This window comes from Crotalus tigris, unplaced genomic scaffold (genome assembly GCF_016545835.1).
Source record: "Crotalus tigris isolate CLP2741 ecotype Arizona unplaced genomic scaffold, ASM1654583v1 scf7180000024514.4999324561:1519799, whole genome shotgun sequence".
Taxonomy (NCBI): domain Eukaryota; kingdom Metazoa; phylum Chordata; class Lepidosauria; order Squamata; family Viperidae; genus Crotalus; species Crotalus tigris.
The window spans coordinates 540259-562841 of NW_024100687.1; the positions used below are offsets into that span (position 1 = coordinate 540259).

A 22583-nucleotide genomic window follows, 5' to 3' on the forward strand; every position below is an offset into this window, starting at 1 on the left:
AAAAAGAGAATTTACTTTGGGAACGAAGGTGGGGTCTAAGCGCAAAGTGACCCGATCCCGGTGGAAGATACACAGATCCTTCCTGACCGAGAAGGCCGCCATCTCAGAGATGCGCCGGGCTGAAGTAATAGCCACCAAGAAGGCAACCTTGAGGGATAAGGACCTCATGTCGCATGAACTGAGGGGCTCAAAGGGAGCCCTGGTAAGAGCCTGAAGGACCTTAGGTAATTCCCATGTGGGATACCTGTGAACCACAGGTGGCTTGGTATTTGTAGCTCCCTTGATGAAGGAGCGGATCAAGGAGTGTTGCCCCAGGGAACTAACATTGTCGCAAGAGAGCAAGGTAGAGAGGGCCGCCACCTGCCTACGCAATGTGCTAGGTGCCAATCCCTTATTCAGTCCCTTCAGCAAATAGTCTAGAATGTTAGGGACGGACAATCTCGATAAAGGAATTTGACGAGCGGCACACCACCAGCAAAAGTTCTGCCATGTGGCCTCGTAGATGAGGTTCAGGATCCTGCGTTCAAGTGCCAAACAGCTAACTGGAGCCATTGGGGGTCCGGGTGAATCAGGTCCCCCTGGATCAGTGACACCCTGTCTGGAGGGATTTTCCAAGGGCGTGACTGAGAAAAGCCGACAAGGTCGGCGAACCAAGGTCTCCGCGGCCAGTAAGGGGCTACCAGGAGAACCTCTGCCCTCTCCTGTAGGAGCTTGCGGATGACCGCTGTGAGGAGGGGAAGGGGGGGAAAGCCATAGAGTAGGCCGTCTGGCCATGAGGTCCGGAGAGCATCTACTCCCTCTGCCCCCTGAACTGGGAACCGCAAGAGGAACCACGGGAGCTGCGTGTTTGCCCTGGAGACAAACAGGCCTATGATGGGAAGACCGAATCTGTGAGTGATTTCCCTGAATAGCCTCGGGTGCAGACGCCATTCCGAGTGGTCCATGGTTGACCTGCTCAGGAAGTCTGCCCTCTTGTTTGCCTCCGAGATGTGGTCCGCCCTGAGCAAGGCGAGGTTGGTCTCTGCCCAGGAGCCCAGCTGTTGAGCCTCGGCCAGGAGCGCCCGGGACCGGTGCCTCCCCGTCTGTTCACATGGGCCTTTGCTGCCATGTTGTCCGTAAGGACGAGTACATGCTATTTCTCTATGCTGTGGCGAAAGTGGCGGAGGACAAGGTGTATGGCCCTGAGTTCCAGCCAGTTGATTCTGTGTCTCAGGTCCGCCCGACACCACCTCCCTTGGACCCATTGAGGCTGAAAGTGTGCTCCCCAGCCGAACAGACTGGCGTCCGTCATGACCGTGAGCCGCCTGGGCTCCTTGAAAAGAGGCCCTCTGGTCATGGCTGGAGATAGCCACCATCTGAGGGAGCGTAAGATGTGTGGTGGAATCCTTACCTCTTGGGGTGGAAGTGCTTGTTCCCTGCTTCTGATAGGGGAGCAGACACCACTGGATGGGCCGCGAGTGTAATCTGGCCCAGGGGACGATCGAGATGCACAATATCATCTTTCTCAGGAGCTTGGAGAGCCCGGACGGGGACAGAGTCTTCTCTCTGCAGACCTTGAGAACTAGATCCCGTATACTGCTCCTGTGTTCCTGAGACAGATAAACCTGACATTCTACCGTGTCTATGACAGCTCCTAAGTGGAGCAATCTGGTCGATGGGACTGTCTGGCTTTTCTTGAAATTGACTGAAAACCCATGGCTCTGCAAGACTCCGATCACCAGTCTCAGGCCTGTCAGAGCCCTCTGCGGGGAGGACGATTGTATTAAGATGTCGTCCAGGTAGCATTGCACCTGAACCGGCATCAATCTCAGGGGTGCTGCCAGAACTGCCAGGACCTTGGAAAAGACCCTTGGCGCCAACGACAGGCTGAATGGCAGTGCCCTGTACTGGTAATGATGTCCCATATAGTTGAACCTGAGAAACCGGCGGTGGCTGGGGCTGATGGGAATGTGGAGGTATGCCTCTGTAAGGTCCACTGAAGTGAGAAAGTCCCCCTTTCAGATGCTGCCTAGGATGGACTGAAATGTCTGCATTTTGAACCTTCGGTATGCCAAATAAAGGTTCAGGAGTTTTAGGTCTAAGATTGCCCTCCATCCTTCCGAGGCTTTGGGGACTACGAAGAGGATGGAGTAGAATCCATGCCCCCGTTGGTCCGCAAGTACCGGTTCTATGGCTCTGATGTCTAGTAAGTGACGAATGGCCTCCTGCATGAGACCTCTCCTTAGGGGCTTCTTTGATTGGGGACAAGCAATGAACCTTTTTGGTGGATTGGATATGAATTCCAGGACAGGCCGTGGCGGATGGTGTCCAGGACCCAGGCGTCTGTGGTGGTGGCCTCCCACTGAGTGGCGAAGAGGGAGAGCCTTCCCCCTATGGGAGGCACCACTGGGGGGGTCACTTCTTACGGAAGGGGCGACCCCTGCCTCGAAAGGGCTGTTTGGACTAGAATTGCTGCCTAGGCCATGTGGCTGGTCTGTCAGCTGGACGGTCCTGTCTGGGCGTGAAGGCCGAGAAGGTTGCATGGCTTCTGGGGTAGAAGCAGGCCGGAAGGTCTATCTGCGATTGTAAGGGGTAGGACGCCTATCGGATCGCTTAGTGATATGAGCCAGGATCTTCTTTTTATCCTTGTTCTCTGACAGGTATGGGGCTAAGACATCCCCAAATAATTTGCCGCCCTGGTAAGGGGCTGCTGCCAGACGCCACTTGGCCTTGGCGTCTGCCTGCCAGTGTCTTAGCCATAGCATGCGGCGGGCTATCACATTGGATGCCAAGGATCTGGAAGAAAACCGAGCGGTGTGCAAGGTCGCATCAGAAGTGTATTCTGTCGCGGCCACTAGCTTGCTCAGGTCCTGATGTGTGCGGGCATCGTCCGCAGGGATCCTGGCCTGCGATTGGCGCAGCCAGATGAGGGCGGATCTGGTGAAGAAGGAAGCTGATGTGGATGCCCTGATGGACCACGCCGCCGCCTTGTGTGACCTTCTAAAGGTCATTTCCCCTTTGCGTTCCTCAGATTTTAGGGCCATATCCCCCGAAATAGCTGAGGGGGAGAACAGGTGAGCCAGGGGCTCATCCACTGTGGATACATTCAGCGCCTCCTCTAATTCCTGTCATTATCACCTGGAAGGGGGAAGGTACCCGGGGAAGCCCATTGTTTCTTAACTGCTTTGAGGAACAAGGCTGGACATGGAACATGATGTTGGGTGACCACCAGTTCAATGAAGACGGGGTCCGCCTCTGGATCTGTTGTGGGAGCTGTTGGGGCGGGCCGGCTGGGTCCTCCGTGTGGCACCGAGCTAACCTTGCGAAGCAGAGGAAGAAAAAGCGATGGATTAAATAGCCCTCCGAACGGAGGCTGATCCGGGACCGGTTCCTCCTCCGCTGACCATGAGGCGTCGAGCGCCTGATCCTGCTCCAGGGTCACTGAGACCCTGCTTAAAGAAGAATGGGAGGGAGAAGGAGGGTCACGAGGACTGTGATGTACCGGACGCGAGAGGGGAATGGAAATCACGGATTCCGCTCTGGGCACCAATGGAGTTCTGACCGTAAGGGCCCGCTCCACAACCTGAGCCACCAAGGTCTGGATCCTGTCGTCCAGGGATGAGAGGGTGAGTTCCTCCTCTCTGAGCCCCGCGGCTGTGGGTGTAAAGGTGGCCTTTGGGGTCTGCGGGACCCATGGGGTATAGGGGGACCTGAAGGCCTGTGCCTCAGATACCTCCTCGGCCTGGTCATAAGAAGTGGAAGGCTCTGCCGGTGCCCAGACCTCCTGAGGAGAGGAAGAGGGACCTAGAGGAAGATCAGAAAAGGTGGGCTCTGCCTGAGCAGTCTCAGCCCTGGCCTGTTTTTGAGCCTTTGCAAACTCTTTTTCCAATGCCTGGTGTCTCCTGCTGGCCTGTTTTTCAGCCAATTTGGAGGTTTTTCCCCCAGCAGCAGCCTTGGGCTTGACCTTGGCTGCGATCCCACCAGCAGCCTCTTGGGAAGGAGATCTGTGACTTTTCTGGACTGAGGAGGAAGGAGAGGTGGCCCTGGCCTGGGATGCCGTGTTATCCTCCATGCTGGTATGAAATCTTCAGGTGCGCTAGAGGGTGCACCTGGGAAAGGGATCAATTGGCTGATAAGGTTGTAGGGCTAAGGCTGGGATTAGGTTGCCCTACCACCCCCCCTGGTCACTGAACCAGTGGTATTCAAAAAGCTCTGGTTCTACTTGCAGTCGCTCTTGCTTCCACCTGAAGTGGACTGCGGCCTGCTAGTGGGGCTTGCTATGTTGCTAGGCCAGCAAAATAAAAGGTGGCAACAGCACAGTGTCAGAGACTAGGACTACTGTAGTGGTTAGCAAGCCCAAGGTGACCAGGGTTTGAGACACCAGGAGGCCTAATAGAGAACTCTTGGGCCTATGCAAGGATAGAAGGATAAATTCCAATTACTACGAGGGGAGATTCCAAGGATGAGCTGAGAGGATTCCCCCCCCCTCGGTAACCTTGGCTGTTAAAATCAGTGAAGGCCCTTGGCGAGGAGGCCTCCGTGAGGCCTTATTTGGTCTTGGCTAGGCCGAACCCTCCAAGGTGGCAGCCGCAGGCTGCAGGGGCCCCTGTCTCGATCTAGGCCTTCGCTGAGGAAAGGCACCCAAAGTCTGAAAAGAAGCTTTTAATTGAATTGAAGAACTGGAGAGATAGGTGGAAAGGTCCTTTTTTTCCCCACCCCCCACCCTCCCTTGCAATCAGCAAGGTTTTGGGAGGCCACGTAGTCGCCAAAATGGCGACCGCGACTCAGGCCGATCATCCCCTCCGGGGAGGGGAAGGAGTGAAGAAGGGAAAGAAAGCCTCCCTTCCCTGACGAGGAGGGGGGGGATTTAGAGCCCCATAGAGTCCTCCATTTGGAAGGCTGATTCCCAAAGGGAATTAGTGACAATGGGTCCTCTAGAGGAGCGTTGGTCCCAATGCTGCTCAGAGGACTCAGAAGGAAGGGAGTTCTTAGTCTAATAATAAAATGGATAATAACATGGATAATCCACTAATGATATCTACCTGCCTGTGAGCCAAACCTGCACGTCTGTTCAGGACAAGATCAAGTCGAAAACTGGGGCAATCAGGCCCAGGACAGGCATGGCAAGTTTGGCTGACTTGATCTGATTGGGCAGGAGGATTAAGTTAACCCATTAGTGGATTATCCATCTCCAGTGCTGGAGAACTTATAGACTCAAAACTAAACATTCTCTCATTTCTTCCTCTGTTTTGCAGCCCTTTGGTTTGCTGGAATTGCATATTCAGAACGCCCTTGACTTATGACCACAATTGGGACCAGAATTTCCCTGGCTAAGGAAATCTATTGTTAAGTGAGTTTTGCCCAATCTTACAACCCTTTTTGCCATGGCTGTTAAGCGAATCACTGCAGTTGTTGAATGAATCACGTGGTCGTTAAGCAAATCCAGCTTCCCCCATTGACTTTGCTTATTGGAAGCTATCTGGGAAGGTCATAAATAGTGATCATGTGACCCTAGGAATGGCTGTCCAGTCTCTTCTTAAAAACTTCCAGTGTTGGAGCATTCACCACTTCTGGAGGCAGGTTGTTCCACTAGAACAATTAACCAGTGGAACAACCTGCCTCCAGAAGTGATGAATGCTCCAACACTGGAAGTTTTTAAGAAGAGACTGGACAGCCATTTGTCTGAAATGGTATAGGGTTTCCTGCCTGAGCAGGGGGTTGGACTAGATGACCTCCAAAGTCCCTTCCAACTTTATTATTATTATTAGGATGCTGCAAATGTAATAAATACATGTCGGTTGCTAAGTACCCAAATGTTGATCATGTGACCATGGGGATACTGTGACAGTCGTAAAGGCAAGTTATAAGTCACTAGTTATAGGTCACATTTTTCAGTGCTATTGTAATTGTTAATGGTCACTAAATGAATAATTGTAAGTCGACTCTGTCCAAATCTTGGTGGTTATCAATCCACTCTACAGGAAGATGAAAAGCCCACAACTGAAAATCAGCCACCATAGCATTTCCTATGTGAATCACTTGATCTACAGTAACATTATTGCAATTTATGAAGCTTTTGCACAATATGTTTTAATCCCATCACACCTAAGTCAACCAGGATCTGCACGATGCTCTTAGTATTAGTTTGTAGAATGTGTCATTTAGAATACATGGAACACGCACATCCGGGATGTTTTTCAGGCCATGCTGTCTTACCTTCAGCACAAAGGTGTTATCCTTGTCTGGCATCTCCAATGGCATAGTTGTGCGCACTTCAATAATAGCTGAGAGAGGGATGCTGACCTTTGCTTTGGAAGCCTGAAAGGCCAAATGGATAGAAAGAGATTTTAAAAAAACCTAATGACAAAAACTAACAGTTTGCTCTGAAGCATACCAAAGCAGTTAAAAAGAATGCAAATGTCATACTAGTCTGTGCCATTATTCAAACACATCACTTCCCTTGTGCTTTTCAGTAATTCCAAATGCTTTTAATTAAAAACATGGTATCCAGTGGGAAATAGAAGTTAATAAATTTAATTTTCATATCTCTGCACTGTGTTGTATTATCAACTTCTTTCTTTCAAAAATAAAAAGAATTTTGATGTGGATCAGCAGAATGCAATGACTTTCCCTTTCTATTTTAATAATTAAAGCCAGGCAAGCTAAGAGTCAAAGAAAGCTAAAGTAAAAGGGTTTAATAAAAACAAAAAAGCCCGTTATAAATAAAGTGAACCTGACTGCTCAGATGATACACTTCCTGGTAGAGTATACACACAAATGGAATTTCATGTCAAGTTCTTTGAATAATATACTTTTTAAAACAAAAGAAATGTAAACTGCAAGTCCGAGGCACAAAAGGTTGAAGAGATTGGAGCCAAAGAGCCCCAGAAGACACAAGCAATTCTTTTATTCTGGCAAACAGGGAGATTTTCTTAATAGGATGTCTCCAAAGAGGTACAAATAAAGGCAAAATATTTATCCGGTGTAAAAAGGAAGCAATATTGCCATGTTATTCAATATCATAGCAGTAAATTGTAGCCATTAATAATTGTTTATAACAGTTACAATTGCTCACTTAATTGTTTTTCTGTTCTCATGCCCAAAATAATTATGTTTCTTAATGCTGGAGATTGCCAGTTAAGTCAAATCAGCGTATCAGTTAACTAGGCCAGAGGTTAAGGCCTAAGGAAAAGGGGACAGCATTCACTAAATGTTATTCTAGTTCAATAATTTCCACCCTTTTGTGCTTTTTAGCTTGAATGAGAAATTCCATAATCCATTGTGGCAGAACTGGTGCAAGAACTCTGCAAGAACATGAACCTCTAAAATATACTAACATTTATAAAATGTTGGAATTTTTCTCTGTTGTTCCTATACACCATACCTCATGCTATTTTCCCATAGGAAGAATACAACACATCCCATTTCCCAGAAACAAGTGCAGGATCAGATCTTAATCTGGAAAGGAGTATGGAGGTAGGTGGCAGCTGCTAGGAAAATGAATTTAACCCAGGAAAACAATGTGAAGAGAAACTCAAGATTGTCCCTCCTTGATACTCTTTTGTATGAGACAGAGGGGACAACAGATTTCAAGATTCTGTTGTTTTTGCCTACATCAGTGTTTCTCAACCGTGGCGACTTGAAGATGTGCTGACTTCAACTCCCAGAATTCCCCAGCCAGCATTAGTATCAATAAATAATCAATAAAACAGAGTTCTAGTACTCCTTGTGATGTTGATTTCTTATCATGGTCTACCTCAAAGGACTGATATCATCTGCGCTAGGTCTTAATCCTTGAGAGCTACTGTACTTTTTCTTTAAATATATTCAATCAATACAATTTGACCATGTGTTTTAAATAGGGTCATTCTGTCTTCTTACTAGAGTTACTAGAGAAAAAGTCCCCACATCTTACAAGGCAGAGGTGAGAACTTTTTTGTGGGCAGGAATGATTTTATCTTTGACATTGTGTTCAGGACCACAGTGTCCAGCTGTAATGTAATGATATCCCTTTAGTAGGCAAAGACAGGAACTGTTGCCTCCCAACTATTTTCGGTGAATTAAGTCTAATGGAAGCTTAGTATACCTACTGTATTGATTTCCTAGCCAAAAGTGGCAGGAAATTGTGCACCCTGAATAATAAAATGTAGAGATCAGTTGGCAAGGATAAGGACAGTGTATCAGAAGAAAAGATTATATGTAATGACAGTTGCTTGTTAGGGAAGAATTTTTGATGGAGTAACTCCTCTGTGATGGGGCCTGTCAGGCACAAGAAATCAGGAACCAAGATAGAGCTCAAAAACACTACGCGTTTATTCCATACTACCTATATCCAAGAATCTGATCTACTAATGGTCAAGTCAAATTGGTGCCAGTAAAGTCAACGGAATTCAAGGAGGGGCTTGACTTACAGTAGTTTTCTTGGGGGGGGGGGTATAGGGACTCCAGACTGTTGATGCATTTGACCCTGCCCTCGGGCTCCGCCTGGTCATCTACGGTGCCCCAGCTTTGGGATTCTCCCCTGAGAGAGAATAGAAATGGCACTGACCTCCTAATCTTTGTGGGAACACTGATACTTATATATTCACCCATACATATTCAAAGCAACCTGAGCTTGGCTGTTTTCTTGTAGATGTATCATTACTCAAACTAGGTTAAACCCCCCCCCCCGTGCTAATAGCCTGCACTAGCACTGATGATGTTACCTAGTTTGGGTAATGAAATGTCTGCAAGAAAACAACCAAGCTCAGAGAGGAGCTACAAATATTCTCCTTTATTGATTTTCAAAGCAATTTCTCCCTCTTATTCTGCTGGTTTTAAATTGTTAACTGATCATTGACTTTATTCATGTTTACTACAGAATTCTCTAATATCCATGAAAATGCAGGGCAATGTAAGAACATATTTAAACAGACTTATTTTCTAGGCCAAATTAAAAATTATCCTAAATCTGCCCGAAGAAAACACTCTTTCCAACTACAACTTGGCTTTCCTTGGGCAGTAAGGAAAGACTCAGAAGGGGAGGAATGGAAACAGGATCTCTCGCTTGTTTGGCGCCATAAAAGGAGTTCACCTGAATGGGATTTTCCATGCACTCTTGTCCGGTATGCTCACACTAGCAAATTCCCCTTGGCTCAATTTTCAGAGATCACCACAGTATGAAGAAGGCGCTCATGTAAGATTGTCAAGCACAGCATTTCTATCCACTCACCCAGGCTGCAACCCTCAAACTGCTTACGGCCAAGGGTGTGTTTTACACTCAGCTGCTTGGACAGCTGGCCTAGCAAGAGTCTTGCAAATCCAAAAAGGAAGCACACTTCACGGCTCAGTGGCATCAAAGCCCTCCAGTTGTAGGGTTGGTTCTTCCTCTACACCCACAGTTGACAAGTACAGGGCAGAAAAGGAACAGAAACAACTCTGGGACATAGGAAATTCTTTTGATCAAGTCCTGCTACCAAGTCAACATTTATTGTCTCCCTTTGACAGCTGCCCTTATAACACTTATGTAACTCAACATTCATTCTAAATCAACTGGCAATATGAGACTTTCTTGATCTTGGAAACTGCTTGCATGCAACATTCTGTGTTTCACACTTGTTCATTTGCTTCTAAACAAGAAGCACAATGTGATGTGAGACAGTGGTTTATTGGCAGTAAAATTCTTGTTAGATTCCCAAAACTCTAGATCAGTGGTAGCGAACCTATGGCATGTATGCCAGAGGCGGCACTCAGAGCCCTCTTCTGTGGGCATGTGCATCATCGCCCAAGCCCCGCCTCCCCTGCGGCCCTCTCCTCACCAGCAGCCCCCCCCCAGAGGAGAGTTGCCCCTGGGCGCGGCCTGCATGGAGCAGCACAACCAAGGCCATGGCAGCCGGGACAAAATTCCACCCTCGCACCCCATCACGCGCAGATGATTTATTTATTTATTTATTTCTAAAATTTATATGCCGCCCAATCCCAAGGGACTCAGGGCGGCGATGCTGCCGGGCGCAGGTGGAGGGCGTGGCTGCCATAGTGCTGCAGGGCCACCTGGGCGATCTGCGGCAGGCCATGGAGGTAGTGGGTGGCCCTGCGGGTGAGCAGGATGAAGGGGGGGGGCAGGGTGGAGCAGGGGCAGAGCGGGGCAGGTTTGGGGCACTCAGTCTCTAAAAGGTTCACCAACACTGCTCTAGATATTCCCAAACCTTCCACTTAAGGTCCACAGTGGTATAAAAGGGGTCAAAGAGACCATCTATGTCAAAACTGAACAGCCCTCTCTCAACAGAGGGGAAGGGATATGACATCATCTATCTCCAGTCTACAACACAGTCCTTTCAACAGTTCCAAGAAGGCTCCACATCCATTTGCACTACTCAGGTGACCCTGAAGATACAGATAAGCCTCCAGGTAGCTTTAATGACTTACTAAAAGAATGAAAATGAACAGCTGTCTGCAGAAGTATAAATTTTTCCATTCCCCACCATCCAGTCAGAGCTGAAGAAGCTTCTTGGGGTAGTAGTAGTAGTAGTAGTAGAAGTAGTAATAGAAGTAGTAGTAGTAGTAATAAAGTTGGAAGGGATCTTGGAGGTCATCAAGTCCAATCCCCTGCTCAGGCAGGTAACCCTATACCATTTTGGACAAATGGCTGTCCAGTTCCTTCTAATATTAATTAATAATAAGTGAAATCAGTACTAAGTACTGCAGTGTGGATTGTCCTACTGTGGATGCTACCCAACCAGATTTTCCTTCCAGGATGCTTTTTTCTGTTATTGAAAATATTTGTATATAGTTACAGAAAATCCAAAACAGTTTGCAGTAATCACAAAAACAGCATATAAAAACAATAAGAAGGTAAAGCCAAAGAAAGATACTCTATTTTCATACAAGTTTTAGGAGGAAGCTGGGAAAGGCTAACCTAAAAATGCAGGTTTTTAAAATACACTTTAATGAAGTCAGTGTTGAGGTGTGATATACCGCAGAGCGAAATCTGTTACACAGGCTGGGATCTATCACAAAATGTAGTGATCTACATTTCACTAAATAGCCATTTGTAGTTCTGGCATCAGGGCGCCCAGGGAAGGTCCTAGATTCTTGTGAGGCCGATTTAATCCAAGGCTTTTAAAAAATAATGCGATTCCTAATTGTTTAAAGCTCTACATACTAGACCCACATCATTAAGCTATCTAGTTAATAGACTGGCAACCAGGGCAGAAATTTTTTTCACACAAATGCAATACATGTAGAATAAGATGCTCCAGAAAAGAACTTAGCCACAACATTCTGCACCAGTTGTACTTTTTGGCGCAGTCTCAAAAGCAGTACATTAAATAATTTGATCTTGAGGTTACCAGTGCAGGAATGGCCAAACTAACCATATCCATAAAAAGGCACTGCAGCCTACTTTGAAAGTAAGTGCTTATGACCACAGGTGATCTGAGCACTCAGTAACAATGATGGATCTTGAAGCACCTCCAAACTGAGGGCCTGTTTCTTTAAAAGCAGTGCAGTCTCATGCAGAGCAGGCAATTCCTCCAGTTCCTTAATCCCGATACACTGCAGATAGTCCTTGACTTATGACAGTTCATTTAGTGACTTTAGTTTGAACTTTAGTTCAAAGTTACAATGGCACTGAAAAAGTGGCTTGTGACCATTTTTCACACTTAGAACCGCTGTAGCATTCCCCTTGGTCACATGATCAAAATTCAGAGGCTTGGCAACTGGCATGTATTAACGATGGTTGCAGTGTCCAGGGTCTTATGCAGAGTCAATGGGGAAGCCAGATTCATTTAACAACTATGTTGCTAACTTATCAACTGCAGGGATTCATTTAACAATTGTGGCAAGAAAGGTTGTAAAATGGGGCAAAACTCATTTAACAACTGTCTCACTTAGCAACAGAAATTTTGGCCTAAATGGGACCATCTGTACTAGGATTCAGCTTCAGCTTATTCACTATCACCCACTCTTATATTAATTTAGGTTAGCCTCTCTTGCTTCAAATATTGGGTGGGCTTTATTGAGAATCATAATTTTTTTGAGGCTGAAATTTTGAATTCATACTGTGTTGTCCATGGCTCCTTTATTTATATTTTTTGTGGAGTATGGAGTATTTATTAACAGGTTTTAAATGATATAGTATATGGTATATTCAGTTGCCTTCATATACGCATTGAAAAATTTATCATGCTTATAAATCCCTTGCTTATTCATCTGACTTTTTTCTTTTTTGGGAAGGAAGGTTCCCCTTCCAGTTTTATATACATATATTTAAAAAATTTAACAAAAATATAGCAGAAAAAGAAGCATGGCAGTATTTTAATTCATTACTTTTTGTAATTCACTAGCTTAAGGTTCCCAGGAACCTTGAATCCCAATTTGCTTAGTATCAACATAAATTGCTAGAATATATTGTATTTTTTTCCAAGTCTCAGAGCAATACTTGGAGGAAGGGAAAATGCCATATATGGTGTATAAAAGAGAACAAATATGAGAGATGCCACAAGCTGAAAAGTGAAGAATAAACAAGCTACTTCATCAATCACTTCCCAAGTCTTTAAAAAGAAACAATCCATTAAGAGGGGGGAGTATGTACACAGACATATTGCTATGCAAGAATATAATCACTCATCCCCCCCCCCCCCCCCGTCGTCTCACAATTGAACTATTGTAATTTGCTGTATATGGGGATTTCCCTGAAGACCTTCTAGAAGTTGCAGCCTGGCTCAAAATACAGCAGTATGAGCAGTAATAGGAACTTCACACTATGGTTATTTGGCACCACAACTATGCAAGCTGCATTGGCTGCCAGTTAACTTCTGGGTGCAATTCAAAGTGCTGGTTGTTACCTATAAAGCTCTTTATGGCAGGGATGCTCAACCTTGGCAACTTTAAGACTTGTGGACTTCAACTTCCAGAATTCCTCAGCCAGCAAAGTTGAAGTCCACAAGTCTGGGAGTTGAAGTCCACAAGTCTTAAAGTTGTCAAGGTTGAGGACCCTTGCTTTATGGCACAGGGTTTGGTTATCTGAGGGATCATCTACCTTGAACTGTTTCTGCCCACCTGTATATTTGGACAGAGTCGGTGCATCCCAGGTCCCTCAACTGAGGTCTGTCATTCTATGGGACCTGGACCTGCCCTCTGGAACATATCATCCCAGAGATATGGACGGTGCCCACTTTTCTGGGATTCCAGAAAACACTTAAGACCTGACTCTTTTCCGAGGTCTGGAATTAATGTACTTGTGGGGCTCCCTGTGATATTTTTATTGTTAAGGTTGTTTTTGGTCAGGGCTGTCACATTCTGTTTTATTTTTTATGCTTTTAGCTGTTTAAATGGTGTATTATGATTTTGTAAGCTGCCCAGAGTAAACTGGGGGGAGGGGGAACAGCCATAACAAATTCAAGTTCATTCATAAACAAGGAAGGCAAGGAAAGCAAACAACAAAATAAGAAAAAATTCAACAGAAGCACCGCTGAAAGCCGGTATGGTCTAGTGGTTAAGGCACCAGGCTAGAAACCAGGAGATTGTGAATTCTAGTCCTGCCTTAGTATGAGAGCCAGCTGGGTGTCTTTGTTTCAACTACTCTCCTGCAACCCAACCCAAGTCATAGGGCTATTGTTGTGGGGAAAATAAAAGGAAGGAGTATTGTCTATGTTTTCTGCCTTGAATTATTTATAAAAATAATTACAGGTGGGATATAAATAAATAAAAAATATGCGTAAATCTGGGAAATGGCTGGAATATTTTGCTTTCATCTACCAGTAGCCACTGCGTAACGAAAAAGAGTCATATTCCACAGGAGAGTACTTGCTTTGCACATTTAGCTTAATGCTTCTACAGTAAGGATTTCAAGTAGCAAAGCTTAAGAAAACTTCTGCTTTATACTTTGGAGTCCTACAAGTATTGCAACAGATATCACTGGGCTGAATGCATCAAATAGTCTGTTCACAAATACACTATCTCAGATTATTGTAACAAGTGGGAAAGTCCAGGTTTTACATGCAGAGGATCCCAGGTGGCCCCCATTAGATATGCCAATGGAAATTATTTAGCTCTTTGTAATTCACTTTTGCCAGAAATAGTCTGGAGAGCACCTAGTCAATACTGCGCTTGATGGATCCATAATCTGATTCAGTATATATAATTACATAGATACAAGGAAGATGTATTTGAAAGTAATCAACAATTATTTAATCATCATAGGAATGAGTCAAGGGGAGCCCTGAGCTCGTATATTCTCTAGTCTCCTTTCCTCCTTCCATGCCACTGCAAGGAGGTGATGGAACAATTTTGCTTGCAATTTAGGGATTTTCTTTGCTTCGTTTCATTTTGCTCTTGAGATCTACAGTCATCTTTTCTGCCAACAGATAGCAGACTGTTTAATCTTTTCCAACCTGATGACCTCCAGATGGATTAGTACTACAGCCCCAGAATTTCTAGCAAGCATGATTAAATGCTAATGGGAAATTCCAGAGGTTGGCTGGAAAGTATCTGGATTGAGAAGGCTTGGTATATACTGGAGTCTGTATGCTTTTCTGAAAAAAGCTAGCCTTATCAACCAGGTTAAGATTCGAATTCAACATTAAATTGCTAATAAGGGAGGCTATCCTATCTGAGCCATATATTTCAAACAAGCTATATAAAGGTAGTCCTTGATTTACAACAGTTCCAAAGTTACAACGGCACTGAAAAATGTAACTTATGACCGTTTTTTCAGTTATGATCTTTGCAACATCCCCTGATCATGTGATCAAAATTCAGATGCTTGGCAATTGGTTCATGTTTATGACCTGTGCTGTGTCCCAAAGTCACGTGTTCACTTTTGTGACCTGACAAGCAAAGTCAATAGGGAAGGCAAATTCACTTAACAACCACGTTACTAACTTAACAATTGCAGTGATTCACTTAAACAGTGGTTCTCAACCTTTCTAATGCCGCGACCCCATAATACAGTTCCCCATGTTGTGGTGACCCCCAACCACTTATATATCACCGGGTGCCAGGGGCGTGGCCAAAGAAAAGGGGAAAAAATGGTGGACAGCCTTGTTTGGCGACCCCCGTGAAATGGTCGTTCGACCCCAAATGGGGTCCCGACCCACAGGTTGAGAACCACTGACTTAAAACAACTATGGCAAGAAAGGTCATAAAATGGGACAAAATTCATTTAAGAAATGAGTTACAACAACAGAAATTTTGGGCTCAGCTGTACAGATAGTCGTGGACTACCTGTACAACTGTGGTGAAGAATGAGAATAAAGTAGATTCAGAACTGCTATAAAGAAACCGAGGGGGGGGGAAATAACCACCCCTCCATTTTATCATGAAAGAAGTATTCAGCTATCATCCATGATCTACACAAAGTGTCCATATGGCTCACAGAAAAAGAAAAAAATAAACACTAATCATCTCATGAAGCTCAAGACCTCTCAGGTTGCACTCTGCACTATTTTTGAACATTGACATCTGGAAGAGCTGCACGCCAAAGCAGCTTGAGAAGGAAGCATCTGACACAGCGTTTGCTAATTTCACGGACAACAAACTGGAAGTTGCCAAGACTATATGGGGCTCCAAAAAGCAAAGTCTGGCATTATCTATCCCAGAATAGTCAAGTCATCCAAGAATCCTTACAGGTGCTGAAATAATGAACAACTCAATTACGAGTACTCAGATGGAGATATAAGATATAGAGTTACTGAAATGGGAGTAGCTACCATATCATCTGACCCACATATATCAGGACCTACTTAATTTTAAATACGGAAATAGCAAAACATTTCCCCACAATCTATTTTTTTAAGTGTGGATGGAAGAAAAACAAGTAGAAAAGGTTGCCCACATGTTAATATTATATTACAACTCTTATTTTGTAATTTATACTTAACTTAGCTATATAATACAGGTAGTTCTCAACTTACAACCTTCGGTTTAATGACAGCTTGAAGTTAAAACAGCTATGAAAAGAATGACTTATGATTGGTTTTCACATTTACGACTGTTGCAACATCCCCATGGTCATGTGATCATAATTCAGACATTTAGCAACTGGGTAATAATATTTATGATGGTTGCAGTGTCCTGGTGTCATGTTAAAGTTGTAAAAGTTTCACATTACTAAGTTAACAGCTGCAGTGATTCACTGTAAAGGAAAGGTGATAAAATGGGGTAAAACTCACTTAACTGTCTTGCTTAGCAATGGAAAATTTGGGCTCGGTTGTGGTTGTAAGTCAAGGACTACCTATATTAGATGTTGGGGTGCTTTGAAAAGTTATCCAAAGTGATAAAATTATTTGGAACATGTCCCCCAGTTGTCGAGCCAGTGTCTCTAAGGTCATAAATGTCATGTAACAGTACATGTCACATCTGTATAACCATAATGTGAGATTCTTTGCCATCGTTCTTGATTTAGGTATGAACAAGTCCTACAAATGCTGAAACAGTGATTTATATTCCTGCAAACACCAGATAAAAGGAACACCTGAATTTCACTTGTAAATGGAGGCTGAGTTTGAATATCCACTGTTTCTGTGCCTTTTAATCTGCAGGCTTCTCTATGGCTACCAGCAAACAAATGAATTACTAGGGAAAACTGCATGCAAAAACTTCAGTAATGAAGTCTGGTTACCTTAGGAGGAACGTAGAACTCTAGAAGGAACCTTTCCCCCTCTATCTTTACTGCTTTCCTTAGCAGCAAACGGCATTTTTGCCACTGAGAGCTACCCACACAGTTTGTGTCATCAGCAACCATGTAGCGAAGGGTTCCCTCTCTCTGAATGTCCACTAAATCCACTTTAGAAGATTGCCCCTTTGAAAGCCAGAGTTTGTGGGTCCATTTCTCTCTGGATTCGCTGTGTTCTTTGCTACCCGGAGGACAATGTTCCCGCTCAGACTGTTTGCTTTGCATGGCTTCCGCGCCTGGCTCTGGAGAAGACCGCCGATGCCACATCTCCTTCATGCCATCCACCACGCACAAGCTCATGTTCCTCAGAGAAAAACCTTTCTTGAATTTTGTTTTAGAAGAACTGTGCACAGAGACATCTTCTGAGCTTCGGGACTGGCCATAGGAGGAGACTTTTCTTGCCTGAGCCTGTTGGGTTTGGCTTAAGTACCTGCTGGAGGTGAGCGTGTGGTCCATGCTATCTAGAGACTCCACGGAAGTCTGCTCTTTCCTTGGCAAGAGATCCCGTCCATAAGGCATGTGGCAGTTCTGAAGGCCCACAAATGGGACAATATTATATTTCGTAGGGGAATTGGACACAAACACCCTGTTGACCTCCAGGCTGAAGATGTCCAAGAAATTTGCTGCAAAATGATGAGAGAAGGAAGTCTCGGCTCCAGGGGTGTCGTAGTGGGGATTTTCTTTCAGGAACTGGCAGAATTTCTGAGCAAAGTCCACTGCAGCAGCCTGGGCATGGAGCTCGCAGAATTCCCGCCAGTCAGGAAGCTGGGAGGGAGGTTCTTGACAAAGAGCATCACCATTCATGACTGTTCCATTCCACCTACAATCAAGAGAAAGATGGTGAGAGAGAGAGAGAGAGAGAGAGAAGCTCTAACTATCTACCTGTTCTCAAATACAGTTAGTCCTTGACTTACAACCATTTCTTTAGTGACCATTTAAAATTAAAACAGCACTGAGAAAGTGACTTATGACTGGTTTTCACACTTATGACTGTTGCAACATCCTCATAGTCACATGATTAAAATTTGGGTGCTTGGCAACTAGCATGTACGAAGACAATTTGGAAGTAAACTTCCATTTGGTTATCAATGACAGACACTCGCAGATACAGATCTTTTATTGTGCACATTAGAAAAACTACAACATTACATTACTTTTTGACATAATTGCCATTCAAATTGAGGTACCTGTCATAACGTCTTACAAGGTTTGAAATTCCTTAGTAGTAGTCGCTCAGCGTCAAATCTGGGCTATGGGGGATGATGAAAAACATCCCAATGAAACTGCTTCAAAAGTTCTTGAGTATGTCTAGCAGTATACAGGCGAGCATTATCATGAACCAACACCACACCGGAAGTGGTGCCATAAAAAATCCTGCCAAATGTCAAGGTGCCAAAGGAGTAGTGCTAGTGAAGTTCATGGAGCGTGGTTTGACCATCAATTCAGAAGTCTACTGTGAAATGTTACAAAAACTTAAGACGAGCCATCTATAACAAGCACAGAGGCATGCTGACTTCCAGTGTGGAGTTGGTTCACGATAATGCTCTCCTGCACACCGCGAGACACACCCAAGAACCTTTGAAGCAGTTCCATTGGGATGTTTTGGATCACCTCCCATAGCCCAGATTTGGTGCCAAGCAACTACTACTAAGGAATTTCAAACCTTGTAAGACGTTATGACAAGTGCCTCAATTTGAATGGCGATTATGTCAAAAAATAATGTAATGCTGTAGTTTTTTAATGTGCATAATAAAAGTTCTGCATTTGCGAGTGTCTGTCATTGATAACCAAATGGAGGTTTGTTTCCGAACTGCCCTCGTATTTATGACAGTTGCAGAGTCCCGGGGATCATGTGATCACCATTTGTAGCCTTCCCAGCCAGCTTCTGACAAGCAAAGTCAATGGGGAAAGCCAGATTTGCTTAATGATCATACGATTCACTTAATAACTACTGTGATTCGCTTTACAACTGTGACAAAAAGATCATAAAATGGGGCAAAACTCACTTAACTGTCTTACTTAGCAATGGAAATTTTGGGTTCAATTATGGTCGTAAGTCAAGGATTGCCTGTACAAAATAACTTGATTTGCTTGTACTGGACTATTTCAGAAGAGGTGGGACCTGGAGGAGAAAGAGGGAGCCCTAACAGTAGTAGTGATTAAACCTCTTAACAAATTCAGAAAAAAAGTTAAATAGCTTTCATGACGTCTAAGATCCATTACCCTGGCAAACACCCCCGTTCTCTCGCAATTTTTAAAATGATACTGGGTTTCAAAATCTTACCTTTTCAGTTTATTTATCCAACCATTTCATAAATTCCAAATTAACACTAACCAAAGGAAAGGGATGGGGAGATGCATCTCATTGCTCATATATGTTGGGAGATGTGGAGTCTACAAATGGCACTTACGTTACAATTTGTGTCCTCCAAGATCACACTGCTAAAACCTAACGACGAACTCCTATACTCAATTGCCCAAATTATAATAGGAAATAAAAGCAAATAGGTAAACAGCTGCACAGTCCTACAAATATTAAAAATATTACTTCCAACTTCTGGGGGAAAAAAAGCATGAAAATCTAAGCCAAGCATTCTGGCCTGTTGCCATGGCAATATTTCTACCTTGTCTCCATGTACATCTTTCACATAAAAAAGTGATTTTAAAAAGGGTGCCAAAACACTGCCTGCCTTTGATGCATGCACAGAATAATGCATTCACATGAACATCAGATCACCAACTATGCTTTCCTAATGTGGCTTTTATTAACCGAAACACAATGTTGAAAGAGAAGAAAATCTTCTCATCCTTTCAAGGACATTCACATCTAAATTCCCCTACCTTTCCTGGCTCTGGGGTGGTCTATTTCCTGTGTATTCCTGGAGTACGTGTACTTCACATGGAGCTTCTATCGCACTGCCTGCCCGTTGCCAAGGCAGGCTGAAGCTGGATCAAGATGACCAATTTCTGCCAAGGCTGCTGGACAAAAAACACGTCTCCCAGAAGCCTTTTCTCCTCAGATCACGGAAATATTGATTGTGTGAAATACAAGTCAATCTTCCCAAAGGAAACTCCCTTGCCTTCTCCACTTCATTATTCTGCCTGCCCATCAGTCTTTCTCCCTTTCAGTAATGCAGAAGTCAAACATAGGTAGTCCTTGATTTATGAGCCCAAAATTTCTGTTGCTAAGCAAGACAGTTGTTAAGTGAGTTTCGCCGCGTTTTACAACCTTTCTTGCCATAGTTGTTAAGTGAATCATTATGGTTGTTAAGTTAATAACAAGGTTGTTAACTGAATCTGGCTTCTCCATTGACTTTTCTTGTCAGAAGGTCACAAAAGGTGATCACATGACCATGGGGATGCTGCAAAGGTCGTAAGTGTGAATAATTGTCATGTCACTTTTTTTCAGTCCTGTTGTAACTTCGAACTGTCACTCAATGGTTGTAAGCCGAGGACTACCTGTAGGGCCCTCCCATTTTGAAGGAAGATATAACATCCTTGGGGCTGTGTATATTCACCAATCATTTGTTTATTTATTTAATAAATAAAGCCACCCATCTCATGTACTTGGATGTTGGATGACTAACAACTAAAAACAGAGTAAAAATGGTATAAAAACACAACCAAAATTGTAAATAACATAAAATAGCAGGCAAAAACACCCACAACATCCCATAATCATTATAACCAAGTTTGCTAGCAACTTGGCAGATGTTAACACAGGTCATAATGATTAGACCAGGGGTAGGCAACCTCGGCTCTTTTATGACTCATGGATTTCAACTCCCAGAATTCCTGAGTCAGCAGCTGTATTGTCATTAGACCAATGACAATACAGTATCAACAGAGGAAGGGGCTAGTGATGCAACTTCATGTCGTCAAATGGTACAGAGCTCTTCTATGCTTCAAGAAGGAAGAAAGCTCTGAAGGCCACACAGTCTTCGTTTCTGGGAATGGAATGGTAGTTTTAGAGAAATGCAACTTCCTTTTTTCCTTCCATGGATTCATGGGAGTGGGGTCTCTGGGTGTGTCATTGACATGGATAAATGTGCTAATATTTGCCTTTAGGAATGAGACTTAACCGTTTGGCAGATTCAAACTCTGCCTGTCATTTGCCTGGTTGGGGTTAGCACAGGGGTTGTTAACTATGGCAACTTTACAACTTGTGGACTTCAACTCCCAGAATTCCTTAGCCAGCCATGCTCAGAAATTGAAGTTGAAGTTCACAGGTCGTAAATTTGCCGTTGTTGCCCACTTCTGGGTTAGTAAGTGGGATTGTGGTTTATTACCCCTGGTTTATTTGTACTCCATGCAAACTATGTCTTAGCACAATGCAGGAAGTCAGCCAATCTTGAAGCAAGCATTAAACAGACAGAGAAGTCATTAAGCAAACCCATTTAAGCTAATGGGTGGTTTTTGCTGGGAATCAGAAATAAATGCCGGTTTCTAGCAAAAAAATTCACAAATTGTGATCACATATCAACTTGGAGGAAGATGAACTAGTTCCAGGCATGTCTGAAGGGGAATTGGTTAATGGCTCCAAACAGCTGTCTGACAGGGATTTGGCTCAAGTACAGCTGCAGCAGGACAGTCTGAGGCTTCAGGTGAAGAAAGCATGGAGCTGCAGCCAGTCGGTGATGAGGAAGAGGAACTGCCTTCTGCACTTGATCCAAGTACAAGTAGAGAAGAGAAAAGGCACGAACAGAGAAGGTCAGCCAGATTACTCACAAGGAGAAAGCCTCACCCTTCTTGATGGGCTGCACTGGAAGCTGGCTATTTAGCACAGCAGACAGATGGAAGCGATGCTGGGAATGTGCTCGTTTCCTAGCTGTGTGTTTTCTGGTCATTGTGATTCTTCCTTGCTTTGAACTGACACAGTGCCTTGTTTTGGATTGTGCCTTGTAAACTCTGGACTTTTCTTGCCTCATGAACCCTCTTGTACTGTGGATTTAATTTGCCTGGTGGGTTTATTTTGATTGGGAAACCTTCAAGTGCCTTGTAGACTCACTGGCCATTGCTCGATGGACTAGCATTGGTCTCCTTATGGCTGGACTTAATTGGGACAGTTCTGGGTTTTTGGTGTAGGGAGTCGTGGGGAGGGGGATATTAATAAACGCACTAAACCACTGGTGTGTGTGTGTGAATGGGACAGCATACATGTTCAACAAACCATTGTTTAAAAAATTGAGCTCTATCACTGTGAATGTCTCCAATCGCATCTTATTTTTATGTCTACATGTGTAATATATGTTGATAGACTATTATCTATATCTCAAGAATTTGTATTATTCTTACAAACTATTGAATATAATTCCTATAGAAATACAATCATTCAAGCTAAAGTTTGGAGAAAAAGTTGGCCAAGAATTTCTGAAGAACTTTTTTTTTTAATTTTTGTATTTGATGTGACACCCATTTCAGTGTTGAAGCGACTCTGGGAGACTTACAGAATGATAAAAGCATTATAAAAATAAAATTAGCAAGAATTAAATAGAGACTAATAAGAGGGTGAATGGTATGGGGGTGGAACCCTCTCTCTTACCCCATCAATAATTATGGATTCTCATTACCGAGTAGAAGATAAATTAACTGATATGCATGCATGATTGTATTACAGAGAGGGACAATCAATCTTCCACTTGCCAGCATTTGTCGTATTTGCATATTTATTGCTGGGCTCTAAATTTTAGCTTGTTTAAAAAAAATGCCACTGCTGCTTTGCCTATTACATGGAACAAAAGTTGTGAACAGAATAACATGTAAGGTGTTGACTGTTTTGATGAATTATAGGGCTAGTCGTACCAACCGAATGCCAAGTTTGCAATCGAGAATTGAATTTGGACAAGGTTTGACTACTTTAATTGAAATGAAACTGGGCTACTTTTATTAGCACTACTATATTTGCTGTTTTTTACATAGTACATAGTTTAGTGTGGTTTAAACTTTGCAT

The 22583-nt window shown here is 43.9% G+C and overlaps 1 protein-coding gene across 3 annotated transcripts in view; it reads right to left on the reverse strand.

The window, feature by feature from the left end:
- SH2B2 (SH2B adaptor protein 2) overlaps positions 1–22583 on the reverse strand; it is an 81755-nt gene that overhangs the window by 24641 nt on the left and 34531 nt on the right. For all 3 annotated transcript variants that reach the window (XM_039333988.1, XM_039333986.1, XM_039333987.1), the window contains 2 exons: positions 16580–17453; positions 6196–6297 (listed from right to left, as the gene is read on the reverse strand). In XM_039333988.1, the coding sequence (XP_039189922.1) occupies positions 6196–6297; positions 16580–17453 (976 nt within the window). The remainder of the gene's footprint in view (positions 1–6195; positions 6298–16579; positions 17454–22583) is intronic.